Raw genomic sequence first — 10,163 nt, 5'->3', positions numbered from 1 at the left:
TCCTTATATGCCATGTCTTATTTACAAATGATATAAAACGCCGAGCGATGATCACAGATTATTGGCATCTATATCAACAAGAGATCTTAAAAAAGGACTCACTTTTCAATACTGGGTTGTACTGAAACGTTAAAAATAATTTAAAAACGTCAGTATTCTACGCAACGAGTTGTTTGGCGGCGATGGTCTGCCGCGCGTACTCGGTGCCGACGAGACCGCGGCACACCAGGGAGAACTCCTGCGCCGCTTCGAAAACTAACCGTCTGTTATTCTTCTCTCTAAAATAATTTACAATAATTTGTGAGAAAATGATCAGTTTATACAAGTTAGTAACAATCTGCGAAATCTCTGGTTTGGTTTAAATTACATAGAAATAAAATAGTGTTACAAAAATTGTACCAAACAAAAAAAATTGCTTCTTTACATTTCAAGATAATTGCAATAAAATATATTTACTTGAGTACTGCGGTGATGAACTTCTGTTTGTGTGGGCGCGTGGCGTGCTGCGAGGGAAAACCGTCGACATCGAGCGCGGCGTGCAACCAGGCGCGCAGACCCGCCCCCTGACCCGCCTCTTGCCCCACACCCGCCCCCGTCGGCCACTCGGCGCGGTTCAGTGCCAGCAGCAGCTCAGATAGCGCAGACACCTGCGCGCGTGGTGAAGCACCACCTGACAAATAAACAAACCACAATATAATAGAGGCTAATAGTGAATATAACCAAGTTCTAGGCACCTAATCCCCTTAGACTAAAAATGTATAAATAAAGACTAAAATTGTTTAACAAGAAACAGTTTAGCGGGTAGTTACCGATGCAGCAGATAGCGGCGGCGGTGAGTGAGGGCGCGTGAGGCAGCAGGGAAGCGGGCCGGCGCGCCGCCAGCGCTATCAGCCATATACACGCACCGCGCGCCGTCGTTGCGTCCCACACCGTCACACAACGACATGCTGCAAACAAACAACAGAAACCATTAAAACAACTAAAAAAAGTTTTAAAATAAAACATATATAGGTATCCTGTCGACACTGACCGAGTTCGACGAGTTGTGATAGCAAGTCCTCGATCCAATGCAGGCACTCTGGCATTTTCTTGGTGAGAGTGGCGAGCGTGAGGAAGAGCTGGCAGGTGAGCTCGGGGTCGGCGCGCACGTCCGCCGCCGCGCGCGCCGCGCTCGCTGACACGCACTCACGCAGCACGCGTCCCGCCTCCGGCCACGTCTCGTACGATATTAACATTATCTAAACATACACAACATTAATCATTTTCCAACAACTCCTTATTATCCATTTTACTAATATTTATTGCCGTCGTAGTTGCCCACGGTAAAAAAAATCGGTCGCATATTCCTTTACCAGTACACATGCTGTGAAATTCACTAACCAAGTTAAGTACGACCAATCCGACCATACAGGGCTGCGTGTGGAAGCCGGCCACCGCGAGCTCGGCGATCTGTGGCATGTGCGGTAGACATGCGTCCAGTAGCGACGACAGCGCCTGGTCCAGCACTTTGTACATCGCCTGTGAATCGTTTATTATTGTATTAATAGAAATCTGTGGCGTATCACTTCGTTCTTGTGTCTATGAGTGACGTGTTTAATGTGTCCGTATGATTATGAACCTCGAGGAGATCTGCGTGATGCGCGAAGTGCGCGAGCGCGGGCAGCAGCGTCTGGAATAGATCGCCGGCGAGCGCGGGCGCGGCCACCAGTGCAGTCAGCAGCGCTGCGCTGCACTCCGCCGCGGTGCGCGCGCGCACGCCCTCTGCCGCCTGCACACGTACACCACATATGAAGCACCAAGCAAAAAAAATAAGTTAGAGATATATTGTAAATTCTTAGAAGGTTAAGGATGAAGTAGATAACAAAAAAGAAGAGGTGAAGAAAGTGAGAGAGGAATCTTAAAGTGAAACAAAACTTATATACACTTTTAAATTCAAGCCTATTCAAGCTATAATATAAATTCTATTAAATGTTGTCAATCGGTGCATTCACTTGTGCGCTGAGGTCGTCGAGCAAGGAGTGCGCCAACTTGTGCAGGAGAGGCGCGGCGATGTAGTGCGGGGCGGCAGCCAGCGCCGCGCCCGCAGCACCCGCCAGCTGCCGCCGCACGAAGCTGTCGCATCGTCCCATCCCACTCTGCGTTCAAACATTTAAATTCAGGGAAACTAACACAGATAACAACTATTCATTTGTTCGCTCTTCTACATTATGTTGTTTGTACCTGTGTTACGTTGACGATGTCCTCGGCCATGGTGGCGGCGAGCATGTCGCACTCTGTGCACAGCTTGCGCAGCGCGTGCGCAGCTCGCGCCGGCGATCGCTGTAATGCCGCGCCCGCCGCTAAAATGCTCTGCCGCGCCAGCTCCGTCTCCTCCACAGTGCTCATACTGCTCATCCACGTTGAGTAACCTCCTATTACAGATAGTCAACATTTACATTATTCGGAATTCTTGAAAAGGTGTAAGAAAATGGAAAATGTGCTGGACATAAGCGAGTTTAGGTAACAGTTCAAAAGCCACCACGTCATACTTGATCGGAAAAACTGACACCGACGTCGTTTAGTATATAAACATGTTGCAAATTGTAAAAAAGTAAGTTTAAAAAGTAAATTTGGTACTTCACCTAAGCAGTCGAGCGCCGTCTCCAATAGGTTCTTGTTGCTGGCGGTGGTGGCTGCGCGTACGGCGTGACGCAGTAGCGCGCCGATGGGGGGCGTCATCGCTTGCTTGGTGAGGCGGATCTCGCCCACCGCCAGGAACGCGAACAGCACCGCCTCCTGCCGCTCCTCGCTGCCGCCCACGGGGAACGCCTCCTCCAACACCTTCCACGTGTTGTCTTCTAAGACGCAGAAGCAGTATGTCTGTCGCAGATGAAGGTAAAAATCAGAAACTTTTTTAAGGGAACTTTTAGTTATAATGAACCAGTTTCTTGTTACTTTTATTAATTACGAAAAAAAATATAGAGAAAAGAAAAAGATACTTACAACAGTATCACTTATGTCTTGCCTGTAGCAGCGCAGCATTTCTTGGTCGTCCTGCGAGAGGGTGCTGTCGGCGGGCGCCTCGGCCTTCGCCACCAGCGCCAGCAGCAGCCGCGAGAACACGTCCAGCCACACCGGGTGCATCTTGTGCTTGCTATCCAGCGTGTTCGATACTTCGTCCTGCATTATACAACTAAACACTAGTTAACTATTTAGTTTATTAATGCTAAATAAATTTCTTCATACTAAGAGTGCAAAGATCATTAATTTAGCTTCATACAACCACACACCAAAAAAAAATCTCTTGAAAGGGAAAGTTTAGTGTTTGTAATGTGCACCTGCAGCGTGTACCAGAAGCTGAATACGAAGTGTGAGCGCGTCTCGTGCAGCGGGTAGTGTCCGGGCGCGGTCTGCGCCGCCAGCAGCAGCTCCAACGCCTGCTGCGGCTCGCGCTCCCCGGCCTCCACGCCGCGCACCACCTGCCGCGAGTGACAGTCCGCCACCGACACCAAGCACGTTATCACCGCTGATAGCAGCTCCTGACAATCCACAAGAAAAATTAAGTACTTCAATAATCTTACGATTCATCTAACTTTGACTTCCTACAAGTCCATTTATTGTCATTCTGACTACGACATAGATAAAAAAAAATTGTGTAAGCAAACCTCCTTGAATGAGGGATTCATTTGCAATTAAAACATATGTATTTGTGAGGTAGGTTACCTCATTGATAGAGTTAGGCACGTTGTCTCTAGCGAGCACTCGCTCGGCGAGCTGCAAGAGGTCAGCGAGCACCTGGTGCGCGGCGAGGGGGCGGCGCAGCGAGCCCGCGCCCCCGCCCGCCGCGCGCACCGCGTTCAGCGCCGCCTCGCACGCCTCCAGCGCGATGTCGCTCACAGCTTCATTACATCTGCAACAAAAAGTTAAACGGATTTTAAATACAAATAGCACTCTTGCAGGAAAATTAATATTTCCAATGTTCGATAATTAAGGTGATACAATGTGATATGATATTTAAATCCAGAGTTTTTTATGTTCATATGTGTAGGTCTAGTAATATATGGTTGCCATCGAGTGATAATTCTATATTCATACTTACGAGTACAGTACATGTACGACGGTAAGCAATGCCCTGCACAGTGGGGCGAAGTCCGGCACACTGGCATTATTGTAGTCCATGCAGTCTGCACAGGCCATTGTCAGCCAGCTGCCGGCGCACGCCGCCACATTCAACCAAGTTTTAACTGTCTCGTCACAGGGTGGACCCTTACTGTAATCACTGATACCACAAACTAAAATTACTCATTCATTTCTAATCATATTAACTATACCCCACTACTTCATACATGGTTTTTTAATTGCTCTCAAACCACAAACTTATAACCTATAGATATGTCAAGAACACAAAAGTGATTTGAAAAAAAACAGGCCTCTTGAAGAACTTTATACAAAAAAAAATTATAATTAGACTCTCAATTTGATATCAAACTTTTATAAAACACTCCATCTATAGGTTATATCTATGATTGAAATATTACATATTTGTGGAATAAAGTAGTATATAATACTCACTTATATACAGACTGCAGATAGCGAAGCATATCATCCAACACGGCCGGACAGGCATGAAGCAATGCATTTTGGTTTTTTGTTCTAAGTGCTGTACCCATTGTCATACTATTATACTGGAAAAAGAATTTATATGAAATTGTTATAACATAGAATATTAATAAATTTTACTCCATAAAGTTTGTAGGTCATTGCAATGTTAACATGGGTTAATGCATGGGCATGTAGTTTATTCATATGAACATTGGCAACAAAATTTTAAAAAGAATTTGTTCACTCACACATATATAGAATCGTTTTTTTTTTTTTAATAAAAAGGTTTACTATAAAAAGGTTTTACCTCTTCAGGTATCACAGTTAATACTTCAAGTAGTAAAGATGTATTTTCTACATTTGACAGAGGTCTTAGTGTTGATGCTAAATCTGTTGCTCCCAATTGTAATATAACTGCAGCTAACTGGAAAAAAAAGAAAAAAATTATGAAAACTACAATTCTATTATTTAAAATGTACATTGAACCAATTACATAGTAGAAACAAAAATATTTAAATAATTATAATCAGAATGTCTCATTATGATTATAGTTTAATAATTTATTTTTTAATATAAAATTTTACATTATATGTTTAGTCTAATTCAGTCTTAACAATTGATTAGTTGGATTTAAAAACAATTTGATTTTAAACATAACTCACACTAATACACAATCTGTTGGTTACAATCTTTGGACCTTGGGAATATGAAGTAACGGCTTGTAGTATCTTGTTCTTCAACTCTTCATAGCTTTCTGGTGGTACCTCATTCCAGCAGCGCAGGATTTTAGTGTGCAAAGTTGTTGCTGCATAAAACTGTATTTCTGTACCCTAAAACAACATTTTCACAATATGTACAATGATAAATAAAACATAAAACCTATGAAATATTTTGAATTTTGCCTCCTAATAAAAAAAATAGTTTTGGATATTATTGCTCAAACAGATTCCTATTGTTTCATATTGATTTTGGCTAGAGTATGATAGTAGCTTAGTGCAGGTTTTTTTATGGAATCTAAATTATATATCATCATACAAGAATAAACATAGTTGAAACACATGTACCTTATGAGGCTGTAGTAATTCCCAAACAAAGTTCCATGCTTCTGGAGCTCGCTGAGCTGTTGTAAGCCAGGTGTGTGCATTAGTTTTCTCGGTCTGTTCTCCATTATAAAACACATTGACCGCATATTCTAAATTTTGTGCCGTATACTCCATCATGAAGAATGAAAGGGGATTGCTCTGAAGCAAAATGATATTGATAACCTTTTTCTTTCTCTACCAATGTCTTATATCATCTATGTTTTGTTTCAGTATTGTCACATCTGTGGTATAATTAGATTTTATTACAAGTGTGAATTATGGAAGAATACTTCTTTCACATCGTATAATATCCACAAGTAATATACTATAGATTTATAGAGCCCTTTCAAATTGACAGTGACACATGTTGACACTAGATAAAGTGACAGTTTTAAACAAAGATTATTTAAAAATGGTTTTAAGTTTTAATTTCATCTGAATGTTGGGCCACCAATGTTTCGGAGTTTCGGATGAAAGTAGATTCCATGTAGCTGAAATGCGTATGTTAAGATGGATGTGTGGTGTGACAAGAAAGGATAAAGTTAAAAATGTGTATATTAGAGGAAGTTTGAAAGTAGCGCCAGTGATCGAGAATGTTGGATGGCTTGTAGCCAAAGGTAGAGGAAGACCAAAAAAGTATGGAATGACTGTGTGAAAGAGGTTATGCGTAGGAAGGGGGTAGATTCGGATATGACGGTTGGTAGAGATGTATGGAGGAGTAGTACATACTGTGCCGACCCTCAATAGGGATAAGGGCAGGTTGATGATGGCTTTAAATTTTAATTTTAATAAAAAAAAATACTAAAACCTAAGAGCAAACACAATCATTTTAAGGGCAATCTGTGTTTTGTATACCTTTTGCCTTGCATATGTCAATGTCATTGTCATTCAATTTTCCTCACCGTTTTTGACGTTTGTTTGGTGATCGGCTTTTGTGCAGGATTTCCGTTTAAATTTTTAAACATTATAATACAAGAATCATTTGCAAAATGAAAATCGAAGAAGTCAAGAGTACTGCTAAAACTCAAAGAATATCGGCCCATAGTCATATTAAAGGCTTAGGATTAGATGAAAATGGTGTACCTATTCAAATGGCAGCCGGTCTCGTGGGCCAAGAATCTGCTAGAGAGGTGATTTATACTGAAACATGATATTTTCTTTGCATTTTGTTACTAATTGTAACATTTTTGTGGTTAGCGTTATTGTGTTTTAGTGTTGTTAATTACATTTTGGTCATGTTAAATATTGATCAAATAGGTTAGTTTGTTTGGTTACCATGGAGCCCAAGGAAGATAACGCAGTTTACTTTTAGAATGTCTCAATATTATATTCCATCGAATAATATTTTGTACATAATATTGTAATCAATGAAAGTAATTTATTTCAACTTTTTAATTTAAATTTTTTTTTTTATTTTGCAGGCGGCCGGAATAGTAGTAGATATGATAAGAAGTAAGAAGATGGCTGGTCGGGCGTTGCTATTAGCTGGTCCTCCTGGGACTGGAAAAACAGCTATTGCATTAGCCATTGCCCAGGAATTAGGTAACAAAGTAAGTATTATACTTTCTAGAAGTGATTTTTTATAGTGTGATTGCAATAACGAAAATATACAGAGAATTTGAAATCCTAATTGTTCGGTTAACTACCTAATTAAAAACTTTGTATTAACTATTTACTTCATTTTCTTAGGTGCCTTTTTGCCCTATGGTAGGAAGTGAGGTGTACAGTACAGAGATAAAAAAAACTGAAGTTCTAATGGAGAACTTTCGCCGTGCCATTGGTCTCCGTATCCGTGAGACTAAGGAAGTGTTTGAGGGTGAAGTAACAGAGCTCACACCAGTGGAAACGGAAAATCCTGCTGGAGGTATGATCTGTTATATGTTATTAAACACTTAACACTTTCATCGCTGATTTTTAATACGCCTTCTAAATATCATTTTTAGGAAAAAGACAAATCAACTAAAGTGTTAGGAAAAGTTACATTTATGTTGACATAGCTTTATTTTTCTATGATACAAAAGTATATACTTTGTCTTGTTGTCTTTGTAATTTATTTTGTATTTATTTTAGGATATGGAAAAACAGTTTCACATGTCATTATTGGTTTGAAAACTGCAAAAGGTACAAAGCAATTGAAATTGGATCCCACCATATATGAGTCATTGCAGAAAGAAAAAGTGGAAGTAGGTGATGTGATCTATATTGAAGCTAACTCAGGTGCAGTGAAACGTCAAGGGAGAAGTGACACATTTGCTACAGAATTTGATCTAGAGGTATATGAAAAAAAATAATCTAAAATCGATCCAATGGTTTCTAAGTTTATTTCTTACATACAAAATACAAATATTAAATATAAGTATTTTTGCATAGTATTTATTTATAGCTAAAATATTTATAGCCAAATCAAAGGAGTAATCATTGGAATTAAACAAAATTGGCAAAAAAATTTAAGCTTTGATCATTACTACCTATAATTAAACTTTTTAACTCCAATAAGGGTAATTGTATGAAGATTGCGTCAAAGCTGTATATAATTACATGTTATTTAGGCAGAAGAGTATGTCCCATTGCCGAAAGGTGATGTTCATAAAAAGAAGGAGGTAGTACAGGATGTTACTCTGCATGACTTGGACTGTGCCAATGCAAGACCTCAGGGTGGACATGACATTATGTCAGTCATGGGTCAGCTGATGAAGCCAAAGAAAACAGAAATTACAGGTACGATATAAATATTTGATTTAGATTTTTAATTTTTTAGCAAGTTATATAAAGTCAAAACCTAATTGCCAAGATAAAAATTGTTTTTATACCTTAACTTATGCAATGCGTTTTTTTTTACAGATAAATTAAGAAAAGAAATCAATAAAATAGTCAATAAATATATAGACCAAGGTATAGCAGAGTTGGTTCCTGGAGTTCTCTTCATTGATGAGGTTTGTTTTTTGGTACAAAATTTTAATACAAATTCATAGTTTTTCGACTATTAATACTATTTCTCATTATTCAGGTTCACATGTTAGATATTGAAACATTCACATATCTGCACCGAGCTTTAGAGTCGGCTATCGCTCCAATTGTCATTTTTGCTACTAATAGGGGACGCTGTCAAATAAGGTAAGTGACAATGTGTCATACCTTGTTATATATGAAAATTTAGAATTTTGAAATGAGATATTTTATTCTTATTAAATTACTATTTGTCGCTGCCAACACGGTTGGCCTGATTAAAAAACGTTACCGATATCTAATATGCTGTTCTAGGCTATAAACTAACTTTATTCTAAATCGTTTTTGATTTACATGATAAACATTAATCAATAAAAACTTTGGCATTTATATTATTAGCAAGATTACTACTTGTCTGAAATTTACTATTTATCAGAAATATTGACTTGAAGATGTTATTTTTTTTAATAAATTTCAGAGGCACGGAGGACATAATATCTCCGCATGGGATACCACTTGATCTTTTGGACAGGCTGCTGATTATTAGAACTTTACCTTATAATAAATCTGAGCTTTTACAGGTTCGTATAGAAAAAAAATACTATAAAACAGGGTAAAGACTCATGAAATAAATATCAAGAAATTTTGATGTACCTATATATAATTTAGTGTAACAATGTTAACTTTTTTTTTCAAGATCCTAAAGTTACGTGCAACAACAGAAGGCATAGCAATAGAGGAAGATGCTTTAGCAGCTCTTGCGGAAATTGGCGCTAACAGTACTTTAAGGTAAATAACTTACTGCTAAGATAACCAGAATATAATGCCATAGCATTTGTTGGTATTTCTAGAACATTCGAACCATGTTATATAAAAAAACACAAGTGATTTAATCTTACTTTTTATCTTATTTTTGTTATAAATGTGAAAGTTTGTATGGATAAATGGTTGTTTGTTAGAAGATATCTTCAGAATGGATATCCAGATATCTCGCTGAAATTTGGTATAGATCTAGAATATAGCTGGGAATAACACATAGAATACTTTAATTTTTATTAAATTAGTTTTTTTTTAATTCGTCGCCAGCGTGTTAAAGAGTTGCGGGCGACAGCTAGTGATAACATAAATTGCCACTGCCATACTCGAGTCGTATCACTTCAATTACATTTTTAAAGTTGCTTAACAGCATATATTTTATTCCTTTAATTTAGCAGGTGGTAATGAAAAAGAAATGATTTATTAAAGCATAATAATTTGTCTTAGGTACGCGGCACAGCTGCTGACGCCGGCGTCGCTGACGGCGCGCGCTGACGGCGGACAGCGCATCTCTCCGCCGCACATCCAGGCAGTGCACACGCTCTTCCTTGACGCCAAGTCCTCAGCGCGCATCCTCACACAGCACTCCGATAAATATATGAAGTAGACATAGTGCAAGTATAGTTCGTTTCAAATATGAATGTGCACGAGACAGCGACATATGACGTCATACCTCTCAAATCGTTAAAAAATAATCTGTTGGAAGTTTTTTTTGTTAACATCTTTACTTTCCTGACA

The 10,163-nt window shown here is 39.0% G+C and overlaps 2 protein-coding genes across 2 annotated transcripts; one reads left to right on the top strand and one right to left on the bottom strand.

Annotated features, from left to right (window-relative positions):
- Positions 1–8: 8 nt before the first annotated feature.
- cdm (importin-13-like protein cdm) lies at positions 9–6,000 on the bottom strand. The gene is made up of 17 exons (XM_013322816.1): positions 5,646–6,000; positions 5,244–5,411; positions 4,889–5,005; positions 4,552–4,664; positions 4,079–4,258; positions 3,703–3,889; positions 3,318–3,518; positions 2,983–3,159; positions 2,622–2,859; positions 2,221–2,411; positions 1,992–2,135; positions 1,619–1,768; positions 1,381–1,518; positions 1,031–1,238; positions 810–947; positions 457–670; positions 9–278 (listed from the first exon to the last, which is right to left on the bottom strand). The coding sequence occupies exons 1-17, from the start codon at positions 5,799–5,801 to the stop codon at positions 158–160; spliced, it is 2,841 nt and encodes a 946-aa protein (XP_013178270.1). The 5' UTR covers positions 5,802–6,000; the 3' UTR covers positions 9–157.
- Positions 6,001–6,552: 552 nt separating this feature from the next.
- pont (RuvB-like helicase pontin) lies at positions 6,553–10,109 on the top strand. The gene is made up of 10 exons (XM_013322567.1): positions 6,553–6,793; positions 7,085–7,213; positions 7,353–7,527; positions 7,734–7,936; positions 8,213–8,381; positions 8,505–8,596; positions 8,671–8,777; positions 9,088–9,190; positions 9,307–9,398; positions 9,873–10,109. Exons 1-10 carry the CDS (start codon positions 6,653–6,655, stop codon positions 10,030–10,032), a joined length of 1,371 nt encoding a protein of 456 aa, XP_013178021.1. The 5' UTR covers positions 6,553–6,652; the 3' UTR covers positions 10,033–10,109.
- The last annotated feature ends 54 nt before the right edge of the window (positions 10,110–10,163 follow it).

The sequence above is a fragment of the Papilio xuthus genome, unplaced genomic scaffold (assembly GCF_000836235.2).
Source record: "Papilio xuthus unplaced genomic scaffold, Pxut_1.1 DF825928.1, whole genome shotgun sequence".
Classification (NCBI taxonomy): domain Eukaryota; kingdom Metazoa; phylum Arthropoda; class Insecta; order Lepidoptera; family Papilionidae; genus Papilio; species Papilio xuthus.
Note: the sequence above shows the minus strand (reverse complement) of the source record. Positions and strands in the feature narration are given on the sequence as shown.

What these genes read in the sequence shown, in the direction of transcription:
- pont (XM_013322567.1), top strand. Translation starts at nt 6,653, where the DNA reads ATGAAAATCGAAGAAGTCAAGAGTACTGCTAAAACTCAAAGAATATCG. An exon ending in GCCAAGAATCTGCTAGAGAG is followed by an intron (nt 6,794 to 7,084) that starts GTGATTTATACT and finishes TTTATTTTGCAG; the next exon opens with GCGGCCGGAATAGTAGTAGA. An exon ending in AAAGAAAACAGAAATTACAG is followed by an intron (nt 8,382 to 8,504) that starts GTACGATATAAA and finishes TTTTTTTTACAG; the next exon opens with ATAAATTAAGAAAAGAAATC.
- cdm (XM_013322816.1), bottom strand. Translation starts at nt 5,801, where the DNA reads ATGATGGAGTATACGGCACAAAATTTAGAATATGCGGTCAATGTGTTT. An exon ending in TAACTGTGATACCTGAAGAG is followed by an intron (nt 4,665 to 4,888) that starts GTAAAACCTTTT and finishes TTCTTTTTCCAG; the next exon opens with TATAATAGTATGACAATGGG. An exon ending in GATTGGTCGTACTTAACTTG is followed by an intron (nt 1,239 to 1,380) that starts GTTAGTGAATTT and finishes GTGTATGTTTAG; the next exon opens with ATAATGTTAATATCGTACGA.